At 39.6% G+C, this 26,677-nt stretch overlaps 2 protein-coding genes across 2 annotated transcripts; both read left to right on the forward strand.

The window, feature by feature from the left end:
- Positions 1 to 7,305: 7,305 nt before the first annotated feature.
- LOC101125318 (protocadherin beta-6) lies at positions 7,306 to 11,252 on the forward strand. The gene has a single exon (XM_004042671.5). It carries the CDS (start codon positions 7,649 to 7,651, stop codon positions 10,175 to 10,177), a length of 2,529 nt encoding a protein of 842 aa, XP_004042719.5. The 5' UTR covers positions 7,306 to 7,648; the 3' UTR covers positions 10,178 to 11,252.
- Positions 11,253 to 13,279: 2,027 nt separating this feature from the next.
- LOC101126997 (protocadherin beta-17) lies at positions 13,280 to 17,285 on the forward strand. The gene has a single exon (XM_019027000.4). It carries the CDS (start codon positions 13,523 to 13,525, stop codon positions 15,911 to 15,913), a length of 2,391 nt encoding a protein of 796 aa, XP_018882545.4. The 5' UTR covers positions 13,280 to 13,522; the 3' UTR covers positions 15,914 to 17,285.
- The last annotated feature ends 9,392 nt before the right edge of the window (positions 17,286 to 26,677 follow it).

The following is a 26,677-nucleotide window of genomic DNA, read 5'->3' on the forward strand; positions in this document are numbered from 1 at the left end:
CTAATCAGTTTGGGCTGCTGTAGCAAATACTATAGATTGAGTGGCTTATAAATAACAGAAAGTAATTTCTTACAGTGCTGGGGCTGGAAGTCTAAAATCAGGGTGCTAGCATGGTTGAGTTCTGGTGAGGGCCCTCTTCCAGGTTTCAGAGTGCAGACTTCTCCTTGTATCCTCACATGGCAGAAAAAAGGCAAGAGAGTTCTCTGGAATCACTTTTACAAATGCACTAATCTCATTCAGGGCTGCTTCTTCTCTGGAATCACTTTTATAAATGCACTAATCTCATTCAGGGCTGCTTCTTCGTGACCTAATTACCGCTCAAAGCCCTACTTCCTACCATCATGCTGGGGGTTAGGATTTCAACAGTCACCTAGCTAATAAGAGGCGGAAGTAGAATTTGAATCCAGGCAGCCTGACTCCAGAGAAATTGCTTCATTTTTATGAAAGAACTTTTTTTTTTTTTTTTTTTTTTTTTAGCGACAATGTCTTGCTATGTTACCCAGGCTGGTTTTCAACTTCTCAGCTCAAGTGATCCTCTTGCCTTGGCCTCTTGAGTAGCAGGCAGATGCTACCATGCCCAGCTCAGAAATTGCTGCTTGTTTGTTTTTACTTTTTTCTATTTTAAAATCTATCAAAATTCAAAAGAGTGTATACAACATGTATGTACAATAATAATAATAAACAATAATAACATGGTCACTCATCTACCCATTACCCAGCTTAAGAATTAGAACGATGCCAAGATGTTATGCCTCCACCATAACATCTTTCAACCCTATGAAAAAGAACCAGTTTTCTGAATTTTTACTTAATTGTTTGTTCTTCTTTATAGTTGCAATAGAAAAGCATTTATTCCTCAATGATTTACCATTTAGTTGTATCTGTCTTTGCAATTGATACAAATGAATTTATATAGTATGGATCCTCTGTGAACTTGCTCTTTTTAATCATTATGGTATTGAATTTATCCATGTTAATTCAGTTTATTCACTTAACTGTTCTATAGTATTCCATTATATAAATGGAATACTATGAACTTTAAATTTGTTTTACTAATGATTTACTTTTTGGTTGTTCTAAGAGTTTTGTTACTATAAACAATGCTGCTATAAGCATTCTTGAATATATTGCCTCATACATTTGGGCAAGGGTTCCTTTTGGATACAGGCACATCCAGGAAGGGACTATCTGGGTCATACCAAGAATCAGGAAAATATTAAAGTGAATGAAAATGACAACAAGGAGATGCTGACACCAAGATGACAGATGTTAGAATTATCTGACAAATTTTAAAAACAGAGCTCATCAAAATGTTTAAATGAGCAATTATGAACATATTTGAAACGAAAAACAGTCTCACCAAAGAAATGAAAGATATAAAGAAATGCCTATGGAAATTTTAGAAATTAAAGTTATAATAATGGGGCCGGTTGCAGTGGTTCACGCCTGTGATCCCAGCACTTTGAGAGGCCGAGACTGGTGGATCACCTGAGGTCAGGAATTCGAGACCAGCCTGGCCAACATGGTGAAACCCCGTCTCTACTAAAAATACAAAATTAGCCAGGTGTGGTGGTGCATGCCTGTTATCCCAACTACTTGGGAGGCTAGGGCAGGAGAATCACTTGAACCCAGGAAGTGGGGAGGTTGCAGTGAGCCAAGATTGCCTCGCTGCACTCTAGCCTGGGTGACAGAGCAAGACTCTGTCTCAAAAAAAAAAAAAAAAAAAAAAAGAAAAACCCAGATATAATAATTGAAATAAAAACTCAAGATATGGGCTCCACAGCAGAATGGAGGGAACAAAGAATCAATGAACCAGAAGATGGAACAATAGAAATTACCCATTCTGAACAGGACAGAGAAAATAGAGCATAAAAAATGAACAGAGGCTCAGGAACCTGTGGGGGCATACCAAAAGATCTAACCTTTGTGTCACTGGAGTCCCAGAAGGAGGCCAGAAGGAGGGTGGAGCTAAAAAAGTACTCAAAGAAATAATGGCTGGAAACTAAGCAAACTGGCAAAAGGCATAAACCAGAGATTCAAGAAGCTGAACAAATCCCAAACAGGATAAACCCAAAGGAATCCACACCGAGGCATCATAGTGAAATTTCTGCAAACTAAGGACAAAACATCTTTAAAGCAGTGAAGGAGAAATGACACCTTACCTACAGGGCAGTAACAATTTGAATGAGAGTAGATTCCTCATCAGAAACCATGGAGGATAGAAGGAAGTTGCACAATATTTTTCAAGTGCTGAAAGAAAACAACTGTCATCCCCAAATCCTATATCCAGTGAAACTATCCTTCAGGGAAAGAATTTGTTGCCAGTATACCTACCTTAAAATATTTGCTAATGCAAGTTCTCCAAACAGAAAGGAAACAATTTAAAAAGCAATCTTGGAACATCAAGAAGGAAGAAACAACACAGGAAACAAAAATATGAGTAAATACAATAGACTTTTCTTTTTCTCTTGAGGTTCCTAAATTATGTTTGGTGGTTGAATCCAAAATTATAACACTTTCTAAATGTGGTCCTAAGTGTATGTACAGGAAATATTTAAAACATATTATAAATGAAGGAGGGTAAAAGGACACACAGGGAGGTACATTTTCTATGCTTCATTTGAACTGGTAAAAATATCAGTTAGTGATATCAATCAGTAAACTGATAAGTTGCATATATATATTATAATACCTAGAGTAATCAGCAAAAAGCTATAAAAAGTGATACACTCAAAAAAACAACCCACTACAGCTAAATCAAAACAGAATTCTAAAAAAAGTTCCAATAACCCACAGGAAGTTAGAAAAATGAAAACAGAGAAACAAACAAAAAAACAGAGAAAACAAACAGGAAACAAAAATTGGCAGAGTTAATCTCTACTAATCAATACTTATGTTAATGTAAATGGTTTGAGCACATCAATTAAAACAAAAACATTGGGAGAATGGGTTTAAAAAATCATGACCCAAATATATGTCTCAAACTTAATTTCAAATATAATGATATATGCAGTTTGAAAGTAAAAAGACAAAAATGCATACAATTATTAATGAAAAAATAAAGCAGGAGCTGGGTGCAGTGGCTCATGCCTGTAATCCCAGCACTTTGGGAGGCTGAGGCAGGAGGATCACCTAAGGTCAGGAGTTTGAGACCAGCCTGGCCAATATGGTGAAACCCCATCTCTACTAAAAATACAAAATTAGCTGCTGTGGTGATGGGCGCCTGTAATCCCAGCTACTCCGGAGGCTGAGGCGGGAGAATTGCTCAAACCTGGGAGGTGGAGGTTGCTGTGATCGGAGATCGTACCATTGCACTCCAACCTGGGAGGTGGAGGTTGCTGTGAGCCGAGATCATACCATTGCACTCCAACCTGGGAGGTGGAGGTTGCTGTGAGCCGAGATCATACCATCGCACTCAAGCCTGGGAGACAAGAGCAAAACTCTGTCTCAAAAATAAATAAATAAATAAAAATAAGAATAAATAAATAACTAAATAGATAAATTAACTAATAAAGCAGGAGTAGCCATATGTCATATAAAGTAGACATGAGAGCAAAGAAAAGCATCAGAGACAGCATGGGACATATCAGAGACATAGTGGGATATTATATAATGATAAAAGAAGAAAACATAGCAATCCCAAATGTATATATACAAAACTGCAAAATGTGTGAAGCAAAAACCGACAGAAGGAGAAATAGAGAAATCCACAATTACAATTGGAGACTTCAATGACCTTCAACAATTGATAGACCAACAAGACAGAAAATCAGCGGAGATATAGAAGAACTCAATAACACCATCAACTAACAGCATCTGATTAATATTTATAAAACACTCCAATACCAGAATACACCAGAATAAAAAATACCAGAATATACCAGAATAAACAATACCAGAATACACATTATTTTCAAATGCTCACAGAACCTGTATAAGATAACCACAACCTCAGCCGTAAAACCAACCTCAACCAAATTAATAGTGAAATCATACAGAGTGGGTTCTCTACGCACAATGAAATTAAACTAAAAATGAATAATGGAAAGATAAGAGGAAAACCTTCAAGTGCATGGATATGTAGCAACATACTTCTAAATAATCTATGAATCAAAAAGAAGATCTCAAGGGAAATTTAAAAATACATTGACCTGAATTGAAAATGAAAATATGACACATCAAATTTTGTGAGACATAGCTAACACAGTGCAGAGAGGAAAATTTTATAGCACTAAATATGTAACATTAGAAAAGAGGAAAATTCTCAAATTGGTCACCCACCAGTTTATCAGTTTCAAGCTTCTACCTCGAGAATCTAGAAAAAGATGGGGAAAATAAACCCGAAGCATTCAGAAAGAAGGAAATAACAAAGATAATAGAAGAAATCAAGAAAATTCAAAGCAAATAGAGAAAGCAATAAAGAAACAAAGAACTGGTTCTTCGAAAAACATTTAAAAAAATGACAAACCTCTAGCAATACTGACAAAAAGTCTTACCCAATCATTTCAGATTTCAAATGTGATTTAGTATCAAATCCTTTATATTTTCAACTTCCTTGCAACATATCTCCTGTTAATTGAGTTTCTTTAAGTGATTGCTTATATATCATCTCTAACTTTTCCCTGTATTACTGTGTTTTTCTTTCTATATAACTAAAGAAGAGTTTTAAGAGATTCAGTTTGTCCTTGAAGGTCTTTTCCTTTCTGTTTTGATAAACTTGAATAATTTTTTAAAATTATAATGGGATTAACTGAAACATAAAATGGAAATCAGCTTGATCAGCTATGTAGTACAGGTACAGGTTGGGCATCCCTAATCCAAAAATCCAAAAATAGGAACTGCTCCAAAACCCGAAAATTTTTGAGCCAACCTGATGCCACAAGTAGAAAATTCCACACATAAGTACGTAATGCAAACTTTGTTTCATGCACAAAATTGTTTAAAAATATTAAGCAAAATTACCTTCAGGCTATTTGTATAAGATGCATATGAAACTTAAATGAATTTCATGTTTAGACTTGGTTTTCATTACCAAGATATCCCAGTATGTACATGCAAATATTCTAATATCTAAAAAATCTGAAATCTGAAACACTTCTGGTCTCAAGCATTTTGGACAAGGGCTGTTCAACCTGTCATTACAGGCTAACTAAATAAAATTAATTTTAACATACTTTACAATGTTCCGTCAGTTAAAATACTATTTCAGCTTGCTGGTAACAGTCCAGCTAAATTAATCTATCACTTCACTTTAGCATACATGAGCATAAAGAATATGGGGCATGGTGCTTTTTCACATTGTCTACTTTTCCATCATGTGTCCAGATGAGACCAAGGTTTTGCTCCCCAGTTAATAAAACTGAGCTTCAAAATATGATTAAGATGATTTCCAGTGAATGATGAGAAAGTTCCGTATCTTGAAAAAAGTGTGAGTTACACACATGAATCCATTTGTTAAAATGGTACAGTTAAGATTGGTGCATTTCAATTTCTGTAAACATTGCCTTAAGAAAAGAACTATACAAAAGTAATCATTAAGCAGGAAGCAGAGAATGGAGAGAAAGGTATAGACAAAACAAGACAACAGAATGTTGTGAAACTGATTGTGTACAGAGGCTTATTCTGTTTACTTTGTATATGTTAGAATTTTTCCATAATAACAATTTTAAGTTAATGAGTCCTTGTGAAAACATGTTTACGAATGCAAACTTAATTCAACTCTACTCTAGCCAATCAAATCAAAGCAAAAGAGGGCAACACAGAGAAACATTCTCCTGAAATAATCTAATGTAATCCATTTTCTATAAAAAGGCAGTTTCTTGATAGACCCAACTGACATCTTTTTGGGGTACTTTGAGCTATTATCCTCTTTCTATATAACTACCAATGTTATCAAAGACATTTCAAGGATCTAAATGGAGTTTGACAAATACTGTACTGCTGATAAATTTGCTCTGAAGTAAAAAAATAATTCAACAACCTATATTCGAGGATGCCTGGTGGTGCTTCAGAGAAACAGAGTGAATAAAAGACTTTGTGGATGCCGTTAAGCTGGAATCAGACCTCAGAATGCTCACTGAAAGAAGGAAGCATTTAAGATTGAGCAGGAAATAATGGCCTTGTTTCAGCAAAGAAATGACACCGGTCCAATATGTTTATTGTTGTTGGTTTTATTTCATAAGTTCATTTTGTTACATTCTCAAGGAACAGTGTGTTCTCAGTAGCATCTATCAAGTGAACCCTGGAGACTGGTCACATTCATAATCTTTTGTTTTTCTGGCTACATAGAGGTGATTTTGAACTACAAGATCATCTCAGCTATTCAGAGTTTAGATTTTATTTAGCCTTATTTGTTTTGCCTAGCGTTTATGTATTTGAAAATATCTTGATTTTTAATCTTCTATCACCTTGGCTCTTACCTGAAGTGAACTTTGTTTGAGCTCAATTGATTTCACCTCTCAATAGATATGAAATCAATCTGAAATGAATTGAATTGTTTGACATATTTTGCCTCTTCTATGTGCACTAATCTATTTCACACATTTTCAGTTTGTTTAGAGATACATGTTCCAATGTATCTGAGTAGAAACTAGTGAGGTGGGAATGGATATAGCCACAATATTCCATCATTGAATTCCATGGCATTCACTCAAATGTAATTCACCTTTTTTTACAGTACCTTAATTTGGCCTGTATTTATTGGACTTGGTGTTCTTTTTGCTGTGAGAAGATAGTGAAGGTGATTCTTGAATGTTTGTTTTCTGCATTGCATCATGTTTGTACAACAGGGTGATATATTTGGACCTTGATTAAATAATGTAAGAGGGGAACTTGATCAAAAAAGTTAGAATAAAATGCACAAGCCTGTTAAAACAATGTCTAATTCTATCCATGCAAAAATGGAGTAGAATCCTAAAATGCTTATGACAACTACTTGATCGCTTCTAGTCCCTCTTTTAAATACTTTAATTTACTTAGATACATGTATCATACGTACTTCTTGGCCTCAGTTTTCCTCCTAATAGCCTAATTGTTCTTTTTACTGTGCAGGTGTAACTATATAACAAAGTAGGTTTTTTGTTCATGCCATTTATGAGTCATATAATTTAGATAATTTATTGTTTATTTTACCATTATTTTTGCTAACAAACTTCGTTGTTTTGCATTGTTTGTTGGGACAATTAAATAGTGTACCTCTTGGACTCATAGATTAAATGGCTCATCAGAGATAAATTGCACTGCTGAAGCATCAGAGGAGAAAGATTGAAGTGTAGAATCTGCACTTCAATCTTTCTCCTTAATTAGCACCACCAGGGAATTTGATTCAAGTTCTAGAGGGGAGTGAACCCAGGAATTGGCTTAAAAACAAAAACATACACACAAAAAAACCAACGCTCGCAAGCAATTATTTATGCATGTGGTCCACACACTCAGTTTGAGAAACACTGACTCGACTTAAAAGTCTTTATAATGCTCAGATTTCTGAAATGCTATTGACCTGAAAACATCTCATGAAGTTATTAGTTTGAACGCGTGGTGGCGGTACAAGCTAAGAGAGTGAATGAAAGCTCTGCAGACTCGGTGGACTCCGTTTCACCCAGAAGCCAAGTAAAAATACAGACCACATTTACAGCTAAAGCTGAGACAGATGTGTCCGGGAAGGCAGTCGTCGCCAGGCAAGTTGTTAAGAACGAATTTAAAAATCTCTGCAAAGACATCCGAGAGGGTCGACGGTAGATGTGGTGATTGGGAGCTGAAAAGGATTTTTCTTCCGTATTCAGACATAACAGACATGATGCAAACTAAAGTACAGAACAAGAAAAGGCAAGTGGCGTTCTTCATTTTATTGATGCTTTGGGGAGAGGTGGGTTCTGAATCGATTCAGTATTCCGTATTGGAGGAGACAGAAAGTGGCACGTTTGTGGCCAACTTGACAAAGGACCTGGGACTGAGGGTGGCGGAGCTGGCTTCGCGGGGCGCTCGGGTTGTTTTCAAAGGGAACAGACAACATTTGCAGTTTGATCCACAGACCCATGATTTACTGCTAAATGAAAAACTGGACCGGGAGGAGCTGTGTGGCTCCACTGAGCCGTGTGTGCTACCGTTCCAAGTGTTACTGGAAAACCCCTTGCAGTTTTTTCAGGCTTCCTTGCGAGTCAGAGATATAAATGACCACGCCCCGGAATTCCCTGCCAGAGAAATGCTCCTGAAAATATCAGAAATTACTATGCCAGGAAAGATATTTCCTTTGAAAATGGCACACGATTTAGACACCGGCAGCAACGGCCTTCAGAGGTACACAATCAGCTCCAACCCTCACTTCCACGTTCTCACCCGCAATCGCAGCGAAGGCAGGAAGTTCCCGGAGCTGGTGCTGGACAAACCGTTGGACCGCGAGGAGCAGCCCCAACTCAGGCTAACGCTCATCGCGCTGGATGGCGGGTCTCCGCCCCGGTCAGGGACCTCCGAGATTCAGATCCAGGTTTTGGACATCAATGACAACGTCCCCGAGTTTGCTCAGGAGCTCTATGAGGCGCAAGTCCCTGAGAACAACCCCCTCGGCTCTCTGGTTATTACCGTCTCAGCCAGAGATTTAGATGCAGGATCGTTTGGGAAGGTATCTTACGCCCTGTTTCAAGTCGATGACGTCAACCAACCCTTCGAAATAAACGCAATCACAGGAGAAATTCGGCTGAGAAAGGCTTTGGATTTTGAGGAAATTCAGTCTTATGACGTGGATGTTGAGGCTACAGATGGTGGAGGCCTATCAGGAAAATGCTCTTTAGTCGTCAGGGTCCTGGACGTGAATGACAATGCCCCTGAACTCACCATGTCGTTCTTCATCAGCCCCATCCCAGAAAACTTGCCAGAGATCATAGTGGCAGTTTTCAGTGTTTCAGATGCAGACTCTGGACATAACCAACAGGTTATTTGTTCGATAGAGAACAATCTCCCCTTTCTACTAAGACCTTCCGTGGAGAATTTTTACACCCTGGTAACAGAAGGAGCGCTGGACAGAGAGAGCAGAGCCGAGTACAACATCACTATCACCGTCACTGATTTGGGGACACCAAGGCTGAAAACCCAGCAGAGCCTAACCGTGCAGGTCTCCGACTTCAATGACAACGCCCCCACCTTCACCCAAACCTCCTACACCCTGTTCGTCCGCGAGAACAACAGCCCCGCCCTGCACATCGGCAGTGTCAGCGCCACAGACAGAGACTCAGGCATCAACGCTCAGGTCACCTACTCGCTGCTGCCGTCCCAGGACCCGCACCTGCCCCTCGCCTCCCTTGTCTCCATCAACGCAGACAACGGCCACCTGTTTGCCCTCAGGTCGCTGGACTACGAGGCCCTGCAGGCGTTCGAGTTCCGCGTGGGCGCCACAGACCGCGGCTCCCCGGCGCTGAGCAGCGAGGCGCTGGTGCGAGTGCTGGTGCTGGACGCCAACGACAACTCGCCCTTCGTGCTGTACCCACTGCAGAACGGCTCCGCGCCCTGCACCGAGCTGGTGCCCCGGGCGGCCGAGCCGGGCTACCTGGTGACCAAGGTGGTGGCGGTGGACGGCGACTCGGGCCAGAACGCCTGGCTGTCGTACCAGCTGCTCAAGGCCACGGAGCTCGGTCTGTTCGGCGTGTGGGCGCACAATGGCGAGGTGCGCACCGCCAGGCTGCTGAGCGAGCGCGACGCGGCCAAGCACAGGCTGGTGGTGCTGGTCAAGGACAATGGCGAGCCTCCGCGCTCGGCCACCGCCACGCTGCATATGCTCCTGGTGGACGGCTTCTCCCAGCCCTACCTGCCTCTCCCTGAGGCGGCCCCGGCCCAGGCCCAGGCCGACTCGCTCACCGTCTACCTGGTGGTGGCGTTGGCCTCGGTGTCGTCGCTCTTCCTCTTCTCGGTGTTCCTGTTCGTGGCGGTGCGGCTGTGCAGGAGGAGCAGGGCGGCCTCGGTGGGTCGCTGCTCGGTGCCCGAGGGCCCCTTTCCAGGGCATCTGGTGGATGTGAGCGGCACCGGGACCCTATCCCAGAGCTACCAGTACAAGGTGTGTCTGACGGGAGGCTCAGAAACAAATGAGTTCAAGTTCCTGAAGCCGATTATGCCCAACTTCCCTCCTCAGGGCACTGAGAGAGAAATGGAAGAAACCCCCACCTCTCAGAATAGCTTCCCGTTCAGTTAAGTGTGGGATTATTTTACTAAATCTTACTTATGTTTGGAGATCTCTTTTAACTTAAAGTTACATGGTCTGTTTCTTGTTTATTTTACGTCTATTCTTTAGGTTGAAATTTTATATAAAGTAAGATACTGGTATCTTAGTATTTCCTGTTCATGCTTAGTAGTTTATTACTTCACTTGAGGGTACTTGACAATATGAACAAAAAGTAAATTTTTATTTGCATAATTTTAAACTTTTGAAATTAAATTATCTATTCTTCCCCCCCCAAAAAAAGTATTGTAAATCCTTAAGTAAAATTGTATTTCTAGCTATTGGTAAGAGTTGTTTCACTATTGCTATGTAGGACTGTTTGAAATGTGAGTATCTGATATTATTTAATCCTCCAATGTCTCATTTTGCAGTAACTCCTACAGTGTGTAACACTAAAAATAAGAATTAATGATGGCTAAACACTAAAGTAGCCATTCATACTTATGCATATTTTAGTATCCCGTAATAGTCAATCCAAAATTTTTGTGACTATAGACTTTACTGAAGTGTCAACACATTAGTTTGTGAGCCTCATGTAAGAACATGATGGTCTTTTTTAAAAAACAAAAAAGTCGTGCCAGTTATAAGTGCTTAATAAATATTTGCTGAATGTTACTAACATTCTAGTATTGATTTTTTAAAAAAACTATTGTATCTACAGCGAAATGCTAATATCCTCTCTACAATAAAATATCCTTACCAATGAGTGAAAGTATGAAATATCACTTCTTAGTCAAATCACTGTTGCTTTCCTTCAAAACAGAAAACAGCTTTGACTATTCTACTCACCCTACACACCGTTACAGAAAATAAAATGCTTAACAGCATATTTTATCTTTTTTTCTTTGCCTCACAATTTGAAACTTGAAAGCTTTCAAATTATATTTGCCAAACTCCTCCTCTCACTTTCTCAAGATGTTTGATATCTACCAAGATCTAAGTAAGGTATTAGTGGCAGGTTATTCGGTAACATCAGATTTTCCCTTCTAGTGTTGTGTAAGCATCATTTGCTTGTATTAACCATTAAACCATTTACCTTCACAGTTTAGCCCGTATCTAGTCTTATTTGTGTCAGCTGTATTTGTGATATTTCATTTAAAAATCCCTCTTTCAACTTTCTATCAAAGGCAAGCAATGTATATTAAAATAACAATTCAGTGACTATTTTATTTTATTTTGAGACGGAGTTTTGCTCTTGTTGCCCAGGTTGGAATGTAATGGTGCGATCTTCGCTCACTGCAACCTCCGCCTCCCTGGTTCAAGTGATTCTCCTGCCTCAGCCTCCTTAGTAGCTAAGATTACAGGCGCATGCCACCAAACCCGGCTAATTTTTGTATTTTTAGGAGAGACAGGGTTTCACCATCTTGACCAGGCTGGTCTCAAATTCCTGACCTCATGATCCACCCGCCTCAGCCTCCCAAAGCGCTGAGATTACAGGCGTGAGCCACCACACCTGGCCGACTATTTTATTTTTATCCTTAATTGAAGAGGAACTGGGCTGAACTAAATTACATTTGACTGTGTTTTGTGTCCAGATAAGTGAACTGACTGTCATGTATGATTACCAACTGATTAAATGAGTGTGGGGAACATTTACTGTTTTGTGTTCTCAGATATATACCCTATTCTCCTTAGAACAGCATTCTTCCTTGGTGAGATTCCTTCTTCCATTGTTCTCACTCCAGTCACTTGGCTTTAGTTGGAGCAGTAGTGTTTTTCAATATCCCCATCCCCCTAATCCTAGAGAATGTACACTGGGGTAGTATACTGTCCAATGCAGACAGGTCAATACCCTTCCCCAGACAGTGTATTTTTGACTTTGTCAACTTTGTTGTCTTCTTTACATCTGTAGAAAAGACATTGCCTAGATTCTGAGCTTATATTGATTTTTTTTTTTTTGAGACAGAGTCTTGCTCTGTCACCCGGGCTGAAATGCAGTGGCACAATCTCAGCTCACTGCAACATCCGCCTCCCAGGTTCAAGTGATTCTTCTGCCTCAGCCTCCTGAGTAGCAGGGACTACAGATGTGCACCACCACACCCGATTAATTTTTATATTTTTAGTAGAAACGAGGTTTCACCATATTGGCCAGGTTGGTCTCAAACTCTTGGCCTCCAGTGATCCACCCACCTCAGCCTCCCAAAGTGTTGGGATTACAGGCGTGAGCCACCACACCTGGCCTATATTGATTTTTAATAAGACAAACCACCATTTTCTCTAAATTTCACTGGGCATTGCACATAATAAATTTATGAAGGAAAAAAAGTCCTAAATGGTGGCCAGGTATGGTAGCTCATGTCTGTAATCCCAGCACTTTGGGAGGCCGAGGCAGGCAGATCACTTGAGGCCAGGAGTTCAAGACCATCCTGGCCAATATGGTGAAATGTCATGTCTACTAAAACTACAAAAATTAGCCTGGTGTGGTAGCACGCACCTGTAGTCCCAGCTTCTCAGGAGGCTGTCAGGAGAATCGCTTGAACCTGGGAGGTAGAGGTTGCAGTGGGCCAAGATTGAGGCCACTGCACTCCAGCCTGGGCAACAGAGTGAGACCATGTCTCAAAAAAACCAAAAAATTCCCAATGGTTATGTAGACCAGAGACTAACAAGAAACAATATTTTTATTTTCTTTCGGGAGTTACAGGCACATTACAATTTGAGAATGAAACTAGATTTTGAAAGTTCATGATTTCTTCCAGTAGAATAGAACAAATTAGCATTTTTGTAATAGAATGTAAATTCCCCAAGAGCAAGAATTTTTATGTTTCATTTACTGTATTATCCCAGGAAGCTACATGAATGTCCCTACAGGTAAATACTTGTTAATAAATGAATTTGCCTGGAGTAGAGTTTTGTGTACTGAACTTGCACCTTTATAAGGAAGATGAATATAGATACAGACATTACTTTTGCTGTAACAACCATTCTTATCTACCTGAACAAGGCCTCATGATAGCCGGGGGAAAAGGGAGTATATAACAGGCTATGACCTAAAAGGCCTGCTATATGTTTTAGCTATTACAGTATACAGTGTGCTTTGAAATGAAAATTATCTGAAGTTGTAAAGCAGAACGCTTGGTGGCGCTGCAGGCTAAGAGTGAAAAACTGCAGAATCAGTGTCTCCTTAAAAGCTGTGCGGGTTTTCTGGCAGCTCGAAAAGGAAACACTTTTTCACTACTGGGGATAGGTTTCAGAGAGGCAGCCATCCCATGTCGGTCAATGTTAAAAAGAACTAACTCAAGATATTTAAATCAAGATAGCTGAGTTGGCTGTAAAGCAATTATTTTGTGATTAAATACTGCATCTTTTGGACCCTGAGGAATGATGGAGACGCCGCTCCCCAAAGCACCAGAGAAAAGGCAAGTGACCGCCATTATTTTCTTATTACTACTGTGGGAGGCGGGCAGCGCTACGATTAAGTATTCAGTTCTAGAAGAGAGGAACAGCGGCTCTTTTGTGGCCAACTTAGCAAAAGATCTGGGGCTGGGTGTAGGGGAACTGGCCGCGAGAGGCGCCCGGATTCTTTCCAAAGGGAACAAACAGTATTTGCAGCTCGAACGGAAGAGTGGGAATTTGCTCCTAAAAGAAAAATTGGACCGGGAAGAGTTGTGCGGTGACATAGATCCATGTATACTGCATTTCCAGATGTTACTGAAAAATCCGGTGCAGTTTATTCAAGGTGAACTACAGCTCCAAGATGTAAATGACCATGCCCCAGAATTCTTGGAAAATGAAATCCTCCTGAAAATCTCTGAAGGCAGCCATCCAGGGACTTCATTTCCTTTGAAAATAGCTCAAGATTTGGACGTAGGTAGCAACACAGTTCAGAACTACTCAATTAGCACCAACTCCTATTTCCACCTTTTCACTCGCAATCACAGCGACGGCAAGAAATACCCAGAGCTCCTGCTGGATCAAGCGCTGGACCGCGAGGAGCAGCCCCAGCTCAGGTTAACCCTCACAGCGCTGGATGGTGGGTCACCGCCCAGAATTGGGACTTCCCAGGTTCTCATAGTGATTGTAGATATCAATGACAACGTCCCTGAATTTGCTCAGCGGCGCTACGAGGTGCAGGTCCCAGAGAACACCCCTATAGGTTCCCTTGTCACCACCGTCTCTGCCAGGGATTTAGATGCTGGGACCCACGGGGAGCTCTCCTACTCATTTTTTCAATACTCCAATCAAATCATTCAGGCCTTTGAAATAAACTCAATCACGGGAGAAATTAGATTAAAAAAGGCGTTGGATTTTGAGGAAATTCAATCTTATCACATGGAAGTTGAGGCCTCAGACGGTGGGGGTCTTTCAGGAAAATGCACCGTAGCCATAGAGGTAATGGATATAAACGACAACGCACCGGAACTTACTATGTCCTTACTCATCAGTGATATCCTAGAAAACTCCCCAGAAACAGTGGTCGCTGTTTTCGGAATTTTGGATCCGGACTCCGGGAACAATGGAAAAATGATGTGTTCCATCCAAGACCATCTCCCTTTCCTTCTAAAACCTACCTTAGAAAATTTCTACACTTTGTTAACAGAAGGAGCGCTAGACAGAGAGAGCAGGGCCGAGTACAACATCACCATTACTGTCACAGACTTGGGGACACCCAGGCTGAAAACCGACTACAACATAACCGTGCGGGTCTCCGACGTCAATGACAACGCCCCCGCCTTCACCCAAACCTCCTACACCCTGTTCGTCCGCGAGAACAACAGCCCCGCCCTGCACATCGGCAGCGTCAGCGCCACAGACAGAGACTCAGGCACCAACGCTCAGGTCACCTACTCGCTGCTGCCGCCCCAGAACCCGCACCTGCCCCTCGCCTCCCTGGTCTCCATCAACACAGACAACGGTCACCTGTTTGCCCTCAGGTCGCTGGACTACGAGGCCCTGCAGGCGTTCGAGTTCCGCGTGGGCGCCACAGACCGCGGCTCCCCGGCGCTGAGCAGCGAGGCGCTGGTGCGCGTGCTGGTGCTGGACGCCAACGACAACTCGCCCTTCGTGCTGTACCCGCTGCAGAACGGCTCCGCGCCCTGCACCGAGCTGGTGCCCCGGGCGGCCGAGCCGGGCTACCTGGTGACCAAGGTGGTGGCGGTGGACGGCGACTCGGGCCAGAACGCCTGGCTGTCGTACCAGCTGCTCAAGGCCACGGAACCCGGGCTGTTCGGCGTGTGGGCGCACAATGGCGAGGTGCGCACCGCCAGGCTGCTGAGCGAGCGCGACGCGGCCAAGCACAGGCTGGTGGTGCTGGTCAAGGACAATGGCGAGCCTCCGCGCTCGGCCACCGCCACGCTGCATGTGCTCCTGGTGGACGGCTTCTCCCAGCCCTACCTGCCTCTCCCTGAGGCGGCCCCGGCCCAGGTCCAGGCCGACTCGCTCACCGTCTACCTGGTGGTGGCGTTGGCCTCGGTGTCGTCGCTCTTCCTCTTCTCGGTGCTCCTGTTCGTGGCGGTGCGGCTGTGCAGGAGGAGCAGGGCGGCCTCGGTGGGTCGCTACTCGGTGCCCGAGGGCCCCTTTCCAGGGCATCTGGTGGACGTGAGTGGCACCAGGACCCTGTCCCAGAATTATCAGTATCAAGTTTACCTGGCAGAAAGCTCTGAGAGCCAGTTCAAGTTTCTTAAACCGGTACTTCCCAACTTCTTGGGTGAAGGGACTGGTGGGGACAGCGAGGCAAACTCCAACTCTAGGAATCATTTTGGGTTCAGTTAGGAATCTGACAACAGGTCGTGATAAATCATAGAATTCACTACTCATCTGTAAGTTCCCAATTCTCTCATTCACCTAGAGTCACATATTCACACATTAGTAATGGCTGTCATATTTATAGCTATTTCAACCTGCTGGACTATTTTCCATTCCCTTTAATTTTTGTTGTGGTGGTTGTCAGCTATGTTAGTTATAGCATGTGCACACAATAGCAGAGAAATGGTGTTTCCTATGGTTGTTGTTTTTGTTTGGTCAGATTTTGGAACTCACAGGTGTTTTCAGGTTCCCAGTATTTGAACTTGTTCATAGATATGTTATGATTAAGAGAATAGTGTTTCAAACTTTCTGGTTATCATCAGCATGACTCTAAGTCTATCGTAAATCACAGCTTTTAGCTTAAAAAATAATTTTCATTTATGCAAAAATTTTAGTAATCTTGTAAATTGTTGCATTTCTGTTGTGTTGTTTCAAAAACACTACTCTTCCCTCAAATGAACCAATATTTTACCTAGGTGATGTTTTCTCTCCTGAATTTCTTTTTTCAAAATTGATATTTATAGACCATCGGCTGTTATTCTAAAGGATTCAACTCCTGTTACATGAAAGAATAATAGAAAAAAGGTTGGTTGACTTGTGATTGCTTTTTTTTAATAATAAATGGCTTTGGTATGTAAATAATGATTCTCCTTCTTTTAAAATAATATATAGCAGTGGCTCACACCTGTAATCCTAGCACTTTGGGAGGCCAAGGTGGGTGGATCACCTGAGGTCAGGAGTTCGAGACCAGCCTGGCCAACATGTTGAAACCCCATCTCTACTAAAAATACAAAAATTAGCTGGGGGTGGTGGCAAGTGCCTGTAATCCCAGTTACTTGGGAGGCTGAGGCAGGAGAATCCCTTGTGCCTCGGAGGCGGAGGTTGCAGTGAGCTGAGATCATGCCACTGCAATCCAGCCTGGGTGACAGAGAGAGACTCCATCTCAAAAATAAATAAATAAATAAATAAATATAATCATATGATTCAAACATACAGTAAGTACAAAAGAGAAAGCAAATTAACATCATTATTCCACCATCAGAACTAATTTCATTAAGTCAACATCATTCTAAAATATTTCAATGAATGTATATAAGAATAAAGTAATAGACGAAAATAATTTTATAAAATGGATCTATAATAAATTGATAGCTTCTGATAAAAATGATTAGATTGAATACAATAAAATGAAGTGTGAAACTATAGAACTTTTTTAAGCTTTGATAAGTAGTCCCTATAAAGGTTAAAAAGCAAGATTAGATGCATATTAAGACATTAGCATTACTTAACTGCCTGCTTAAAAATGAGCAAATAAACATTTTATACCCGTTCTCTTCTTTCTTAACCTTACTTATCCTTTTTGCATTAAATATATATTACCTTATCAATATTTATAACATTTACAATGTATTTTGAAAGAATACTTGCCATAATTGTTTATGCATTTCATATATTTTTTTAGACGGAGTTTCACTCTTGTTGCCCAGGCTGGAGTGCAGTGGCGTGATCTCGGCTCATTGCAGCCTCCACCTCCCGGGTTCAAGCGATTCTTCTGCCTCAGCCTCCCAAGTACCTGGGATGACAGGCGTGCGCCACCATGCCTGGCTAATGCTGTATTTTTAGTAGAGATGGGGTTTCACCATGTTGGTCAGGCTGGTCTCGAACTCCTGACCTCAGGTGATCCACCTGCCTCGGCCTCCCAAAGTGCTGGGATTACAGGTGTGAGCCACTGCACCTGGCCAGCATTTCATATTTTTTAAATTTTAATTTAAAAGTCATATAATGCTAGTTTTTTCCAATTTTATTCAAGTCTGACTGCCCAGGGTAACCACTTTTGATGCTCTTATGTGTTTTCCCATATTTACTTCCCTGTTTTTAAAATCACATATGCTTATAAAGTGCTTTTTCTCAAATCTCAGTTTTAGATATCCAGTTTTTAAGGGGTACACACACAGACGCACACACAACTCGCACATTTCCTCTACCTAGCAATATCAAAATTCTGTTTAGATAATGTTTATATGATTGTCACCATAAAAATGTTACTTACACCTAAGCCTGAAGAGTAAAAACAAAAAGCCTCTTTTTTTACCTTTAAGGTCATAATTGCCTTCTTTTTCAACTACTTTTCTATGTACATCTTTTAAAATTATCCACAAATTTTGTAAAGCCTGAAGCTCCTAACTTAGGTTAAACTCATAAAGAAATTTATCGATTCCATTCTTTTCTCCTGGAGCCATCCTGGAGCTATTCAGAGTCTTGTTCCATTGTACATTGTTTGCTCTCTAGACCTACTGCACAGCTGACAGTTTGCTTTTCCCACTAACTTGGGAGTTTATTTTCCTCTTCCATTTGATTTCCTCTTCTGGATTTTACATCTTCCTCTTGTTTGGTTTTCTCCCTTAACTGTCAGAAGAATATTTGGTAATAAATCTTTTGATCACTTGAATATAAAAATTTCAGATGTCAGAAACTCAAATGTCTATTTGAAGATTTTGTTGGGTGTGGAATTATAGGTTAGGAATTATTTGCTGCTGGTATTTTGAAGACATTCCTCTGTTGTCTTCTAACCACCAAAGTTGAGATATTACCCATTCTTTTCTGAGAAACTTTGTTTTCCTTCTAGATCCCTGATTCTCAACCAATGGCAATTTTGCCACCTTTGGTAAATGTCTGGCAATTATCAAACATTTGGCAATGTCTGGAAACATTTTTGATGGTCACAGCTGCCAACAGTGCTGAGGCTGAGAAACCCTAATCCAGATAAATTGAGGTTCTTGTATGTACCTCCAGTGTTCTAGAATTTCGTCACTGTGTCATACTGTAAGAATTTTGGTCATTTATTGCCCTAGTTACTCAATGAGACTTGACAATCTTGAGACATGTTCTTCAGACTAGAACAGGATTGTTAGGGTTTTTTTTCAATTAAAAAATTATTTCCCCTACTAAATGGTTTTTGGTTTTTTATTCTGCAATTTCTGTTAATTGTATACTGACCTGGTTTGATATTTAATTTTTCTTATCCTTGTTCTATCTTCTGTCTTTATTTTCCTGGATTCCAGTAAATTTCCTCTATGGCTGAATTTTAAGCTTTTGCTATCATAGTTTTACTTTCAAAAAGCTTTTTCTTGGTCTCTGCATATTTCTTTCTATAGTAGTCTTGCAGTTTTAAAATTCTTTGGTGAGCTATAATTCACATACCATAATATTCACTTTTTTAAAAATTGAGTTTGGTGGTTTTTAGTATATTCCAAGGGCTGTACAATTATTACCACCATCTAATTCTAGAACATTTTTCACATTTTCATCAGCACAAAGAAGAAACCTGGTACCCTTAAGCAGTCACTCCCCATTCCGTCCTCCTTCCAGCCCCTGGAAACCACTAATCAACTTTATGTTTCTTTGGATTTGCCTGTTCTAGACATTTCATGTAAATTGAATCATAGAATATGTCTGGCTTCTTACACTTAACATAATGTTTTCAAGGTTCATTCATGTTACAGCATGCATCAGCACTTCATTCTTTTCTATGGCTAAATAATATCCCATTGTAGGAATGTACCACATTTTGTTTGTTCATCAATTGGTGGGCATTTGGGTTTGTTTCCACTATTTGCTATTATGAATAATGCTGCTAGGAACATTCATGTATGAGTTTTTGTGTGAACATGTTTTCATTTCTCTTGGGTGTATACCTAGGAATGGAATTAGTGGGTCACATACTGACTCTATATAACTTTTTGAGGAATTGTCAAACGTTTTCCAAAGTGACTATACCATTTTACATTCCTCTCAACAGTGTACGAGGGTTCCAATTTGTCTACATCCTCACCAACACTTATTTTTTGTTATTATAGCCATCTTAGAAGGTGTGAAGTAGTATCCTATTATGGTTTGAATTGCATTTCCCAAATGACTAATCATGTTATATTTCTTTTCATATGCTTATTGTTCATTTGAGTATCTTCTTTAAAGAAATGTATACTCAAATTCTTTGCCAGTTATCTAATCTAATTTTTTAATATTTTAATTGTTGAATGTTTGTAGTTCTTTATATGTTCTGGATACTAGACTCTTATCAGATACATGATTTACAAATACTTTCTGCCATTCTGTGAGTTGTGTTTTCACTTTATTGGTAGTGTCCTCTGAAGTAAAAAAGATTTTTTAAAATTTTGATGAAGCCCAATTATGTATTGTTTTCTTTTTTTGAGACAGAATCTCGCTCTGTCACCCAGACTGGAGTGCAGTGGTGCAATCTCAGCTCACTGCAACCTCTGCCTCTTGGGTTCAAGTGATTCTCCTGCCTCAGCCTCCTGAGTAGCTGGGATTACAGGCGCCTGCCACCACGCCTGGCTGATTTTTTTGTATTTTTAGTAGAGATGAGGTTTCACCATGTTGGCCAGGCTGGTCTCAAACTCCTGACCTCAGGTGATCCACCCGTCTCAGCCTTCCAAAGTGCTGGGATTACAGGCGTGAGCCACCGTGCCCGGCATATTTTTTCCTTTAATAAAATAAGGCACTTAAAGGCTGATAAACATTGTATGTTTGGGTGGGATTAGTTGAGTGGTGGACCTCACCTTAGGGTAATGAAACAGGAAACATTTTATTTGGAGACAAAACGTCAATATCTGTAAGTCTTCTCTCTTGGGCTCACATTGTTCTTCAGAGAGAAATTCAATAAGGATGGGTAGGATGGAAGTTATTATAAACTTGACACCTAGCACTTTGTAAGCTCCTTGGTTTGAGAGCAAGTGTCTTAATTTTTTTTAACCCACTTTCTCACTAAGATCTCAGTACTGCCCTAAGTTGTGCTCGTGTCCTTCAATCCAGAGCCCTTCCTATTAAACCACTATGGATATTACACCTCCTATTTTCCGCCATGATGAGAAAAGGGAAAGTGCCTTGTTTCACTGAGTAGGAAAGGAATTCTCAGATATAAGTACTCCTTATATAGATCTTCAGCCAATGTTATTTTTAGCCTCTCCCTGGGTCCTCAGTCTGGATTATTACTTTGGCTAGATTTGATTTTCTTATTAATTTTCCTCCTTTTCATTTGAGAGCAAAAAGAAAAAAAAAGAAAACTGTCAGTTACCAATTGTCTGTGTGCTTTGCATCTTCCAAAATTTTTGTGACTTCTCTCCCCTGCGGTTTATTCTTCTCCCATTATTTTTGTCTTTATAGCTTTGTTTATTTTAAACTCTTGCCCTGTATCATTTACATAAGGTTTCAGGAAAAAATTGAGAAAAACTAGTGTGCCCAAACTAGAGTAAAATACAGTCCTTACTGTCAGTCATATTGTGCTAGTTTTCCTGTACCTGAATCATTTATGTTGTTTTATCTCTATTTGCTTGATTTCATCAGATGTCAGTCTTTAGATACGAGTTCATAGGTGCTGTATTTTTTCACATGCTTGAGAAATACAATTTAGCTGGGTGTAAAATTTTTCAATGGACTTTCTTTTTGTCAAAGATTTGTTGACATTAAACATAACATTAGTTCTTCTATCATAGTTTCTACAGTCATCTATAAGTCACTTGATTTTTATCCTTAAGTAGTATTTTTTTCAAAAAGAATTCATCAGTACTAGCACAAGGGTTAATGAATTCTTTCCTGTTTGCTGCATTGTTGTCTTTGTACTTGAGCAACAGCTTGGCTATGTGTAAAGTAGTTGAGCCATAATTTATTTCCCTCAGAATCTTGTAGACATTTCCATTCTGTTTTGGTATTAAATGTTGCTCAGGGAAATTCTGAAGCCTGTTTGCTTCACCTGTAGGTAACTTGTTTTCTATCCTTGAAATTCATTATCTTTATCAGATTATGTCTTGATTATGGTAATTACACATTACTTTTCCCTGGAACTCAGCGTGCCTTTTCAATCTGTTCATGCAGATATTTTCAAGTATATCATTTATTTATTTATATATGGTAAGTATATTTTGTTTTAAAATCTGCCTTATAGTTCTAATATCTGAAGTTTGTGTGGGCCTATGCCTACTCTATTTTGTTTCTGCTCCTTCTCATTCATGATGTCTTTGTTTCTTTGTAGGATGTGCATGGTTGATTGCCCTTGAAAATTTATTTGTAGGGTATCTACAAAGCCTAGGTTGCACATGTTCCAACTCTCAAAATGGATTTTCATTTGTTTCAGCCAGGATATTGGAAACACTATCAATAGTGGACTATCACAAATTAATTAAATGGCTTGAGGTTCCTTGCATCTCAACCTATGTATATTCAAAATACAAATACACAAGAGGGCCACGTGCAGTGGTGTGGGCCTGTAGTCCCAGCTACTCAGGAGGTTGAGGTGGGAAGATCACTTGAGCTCAGGAGTTCTATACCCACCTAGGCAGTAGGGTAAGACCCCATCTCAATACACACACACACACACACACACACACACACACACACCCCAATATGTAGGTACAACTTCCCAGGCATGTTTTTTTTTCTTTTTCTTCTTCTCTGCTTAACATCAGGGAGACTTCTATATAATTCCCTGGAGTTAGAGGCTGAGGGCAGGTTTAGATTTGCTGGTGTTTACACTGTATTTACATTATGCATGTATCCCTGAGTGGTCCCTTAATATGAAGAGGATCTTTCTATAATATGCTGCAACTGTGGTTACACCTGAGCCTTGATTTATATTTCTTTAATCCCACACAGCTTCAGATCAAAGCCTGAGTACAAATATTTTTAAATGCCCTGAGAGCATAAGAAGTTCTGTTGTTCTGATACTCTGTTTACCCCTCTCTTACAGGGTTCCATAAAAATTGGGCTTTTTCTGCCATTTTCTACTATGTTTTTGACTCTTCATTAGTTTTGAAGTTTTTTCTTAAGTTTTGTCCATTATATTTTGTTTTCCTTAGGAGGGTCATATGAATTATTGATACTATCATTTTCAGAAATGACAAGCTCTGTCTAATGTTTATTCAACCTGAAGATTCAGTTTTTCCACCATTTCAATTATATATTAATTAGGCTATTTTTCCTTTGAATCCATTGAATCCAATGTTTCATCAACTGAGTACTCTGCTCAGACAAATCAATAATCTCCCCTCTCCACTAGACAGTACTCTCTTCACAAAGAGGGCTCTTTATCTTATGGGCTTAGACAAATATATACACAGCCATTCATTGCTTAATAGCAGAAATACATTCTGAAAGCTGTGTCATTAGGCAATTTCATTATTGCTCCAACATCATAGAGTGTACTTACACAAATCCAGATAACGTAGCCTACTATACACACCTGGGATACCCAGTATAGCCTATTGTTCCTAGGCTGCAAACCTGTATATCATGTTACTCTACTGAGTACTGTAGACAATTATAACACAATGGTTAGTGTTTGTGTATCTAAACATAGAACAGATAATGCATTGCACTATGACATTACTATAGGTATGGCATCACTAGGCAATAAAAATTTTTCAGCTCCATTATGATCTTACAGGACCACCATTGTATATGCCATCCATGGTTGACCAAATGTCGTTATGCAGCACGTGGCTGTATTGAAATAAATATAGGTGAATAAGTGTTGAATAAAGTAATAAATAAATTTCAGTCTGTTATTTTATCTGGCTTAGTAAGCCTAAACATGATAACAAAATATTTTATTTTTTTTATAAAATGCCCATTTATTATTTACAGTATTTGATACTTGCTTTGTTCACATAACAATATGTCATTTAAAATATGTGACCCAGCTTTCATTTTTTAAAATTTATAACATGATGTTGAGCCCTTTCTTATTTCTTTACAAATAATACATTTTTAAAACAAATTTTGACTTATTGTGTTACACATGAAGGGAGGATGAAAGATTTTTATTCACCTTCAGACCATGTTCTGCTTTTTAAAAAAGATATACATCAAATTTATCAAACACTTTTATCCTTAGTCTCTCAGGAGTACATCTGAAATTTTTTATTCTCCCCTATTCTTAAACTAAGTTGTGTTAGATTAAGGGACTAGTGCCTTAAAGCCTTGATGATTTTATGTTTTACAGTTTTTTTCTTTTACAAACTCTAATCGAGAGGCTCCTATTACTTATAATTTGAGTGAAGGAATAAAATTTTGAATTTGGATGAATTATTCAGAGTTCAGGACAAAAAACCAACAACCACTCTGTGTGTCCCTAACCAAAACCAAAAAAGATATCAGCTACAAGGACTTAGATGCTTATATAAAATCACTGGAAGAACTGGACAAGCAGAAGTAAGAGAGTCAGCACTGAAGTGGTTTTGAAGGCATATGACCACAGCTGCAGCACAGGAATCAGGAAGCTGATGCTACTACTACTACCAAAACTGTTGCTCCCACAGTGCCCTCTCCCACCTCCAAAACTGATGGCTGCACACTGGCACAGAGTGTCTGGATGCCACAGTGGTCTCCAGTTCCCTAAGAAGGTGATGGCTAGACAGAGGAATGCTGACTTGGCTGCAAGCATTCATATCTTTCTGACCTTATTGGTGAACAGTGGAAGACCACCTTTGCCTGTATTCTAAGGCTCACGTGAAGGAATCTCATTGGTAAAACCTAATTTACATTCAGAATAATAATTCTAAGAAGTCTGGAAAATGGAGTTTTAAGCTTTCTAGACCCTGAATTTTTAAAAAATTTATAAAATGAAGTAGGAATGGATGGCATATTACAATAGCACACTGGGGAAACATTGTTCAAAAGGCCTTGTCCTAGCACTTGAATTAATTTCTCTATTGCTTCCTGGGCTTAGCTTTCAGTGGAACAATAATTCTTTTGGCTACAAGCCACACTGCCAATATGGAGAGAGACAGTCCTATGTTCCTTTAATAACTGCTCTGAATTGGATAACTTTTTTGACCCTATCTGTTCCTAGTGGGCAGTTGGGGCAATAGGTCAGGTCTAAGTGGGTATGATATAGATGGCTACTTTAACCCAAATATACATTCTCCCCTTATTTATACATCTGATTTTAGCTGCTTATGTACATATGTGAGCTATAGATTATATTCTTCAACCTCTCTTGCAGCCAGGTGTCATCTTGTAACTAAATTGTAGACGGTGAGATAAAAGCACAAGTGCCATGGAGTACCTTATGGAAATAATCTTTTTAAAAAATGAAAGCACACCCTTTCCTTCCTCTTTTTGTTGGCATGAATGCAGATGTAATGACTGCTTATTAGGCAGCTACATTGGACAATGAAGTAAAGGCCATGTCCTGAAGACAGCAAATCAATGATGGAATGAGACTGTGTCCCAGATATCATGGAGTGCATTTTCAGCCACTAGCCTTCTTTTATATTTTGTTTAAGTCACTGTTATTATCGCTTTATCTGTAACTTCAAGCTAAATTGACATAGAACATAGATCTATAAGTTATATAGAATATAAAATTCTAGCTGATATAAGAAGTTTCTTTAATAAAGTGATATTTAAGGTAAGAGTATAAGGGTAAATAGAGAAAAATGTAAGACTTACATGCATATTTTAGAAATCAAGGTTTATTGAGAAAAAAGGGACAAAGTAAATGACTCAAGAATCAAAACAAGAATTTTTAAAAATAAGAAAATAAGAGGAATGAATTAAAAATATAAAAGCAAAAATTGATTAAATAGAATAAAACCACATAACATTTGACCAATTAAACTAAAAGTGATTTCTTTGAAAAAGCCAAGGATATTTTAGGTTCTATATATAATTGATGTATGAGACATGCACCTTTCATTTGGCTCCCTCTAAAAATGCACTAAGAAAACATGAACATATATTTTCAGAAACATAAACTTAATAAGGATGAAGAGAATAATGTAGAAGACAACAGGGAAAACTCTTAGAAGCTGGAAAACGGATGAATGATTTAGTAGACCTGACAAATCAACTACCAGTCGTGAAGTGGGAAGAGCTGAGAATCGATCCTGTTCAGACTGTGGGACTAGAATAAATTCTGTTTAGATGGTGGGACATATAGAGGCATCTGAAATGTCAATCCTAGTTCCTCATGCCAAATAAGAAGGATTGTGTTAAAGATCCCTGTAAAGCAGTTAAATCTCTAGCAGTTAGATCACATTTCCCCATTCCAGTCACTGAGTAACCTACCTACCCCCTTGACCCTAACATAAGTCTGGAGTTTTATTTTCTGAAGAGTGCAAAAAGGAGGGTTATTATATGAGAGGTTCTGCCAACAAAATGGAGGTCATGGGTAATATGGGTAGCAAAAGTAAGTAACCATCTAAATATTGAATTCTAAAATGCTGTGATAGTCATTTGAACCAATCACAAATATTTTGGTTCTCCCCTTCTTGGACATATGGTAGAATTTCAATTCTATTTCTGTTTAAAATTATGTGTAGCCATGTAATTTCCTTTGGCTAATAAAATGTGAGAAGTGACATATATCCATTCTGGGCTGAAGTTTTTGGAGGCACGGTTTAACACATTTTCTTTTCCCACTACAGTGATCACGGAAGTATATGTGAAGATGGAATCTCCACAAGTTTAGATCCTTGACTGACTGCTGTGAGGAGGGCCCCAGGCTGAACTATATAGGATATATAGTATAAGAAAGAAATCAACTTTCTTTCTTTTTTTTTTTTTTTGAGACGGAGTCTCGCTCCGTCCAGGCTGGAGTGCAGTGGCACGATCTCGGCTCACTGCAAGCTCCACCTCCCCGGTTCACACCATTCTCCAGCCTCAGCCTCCCGAGTAGCTGAGACTACAGGCGCCCGCCACCACACCCGGCTA

The sequence above is a fragment of the Gorilla gorilla genome, chromosome 4 (genome assembly GCF_029281585.2).
Source record: "Gorilla gorilla gorilla isolate KB3781 chromosome 4, NHGRI_mGorGor1-v2.1_pri, whole genome shotgun sequence".
In the NCBI taxonomy this organism is placed as follows: Eukaryota; Metazoa; Chordata; class Mammalia; order Primates; family Hominidae; genus Gorilla; species Gorilla gorilla.

Excerpts from the sequence above, each read along its gene's own strand:
- LOC101125318 (XM_004042671.5), top strand. The coding sequence starts at position 7,649 with ATGTGTCCGGGAAGGCAGTCGTCGCCAGGCAAGTTGTTAAGAACGAAT.
- LOC101126997 (XM_019027000.4), top strand. The coding sequence starts at position 13,523 with ATGATGGAGACGCCGCTCCCCAAAGCACCAGAGAAAAGGCAAGTGACC.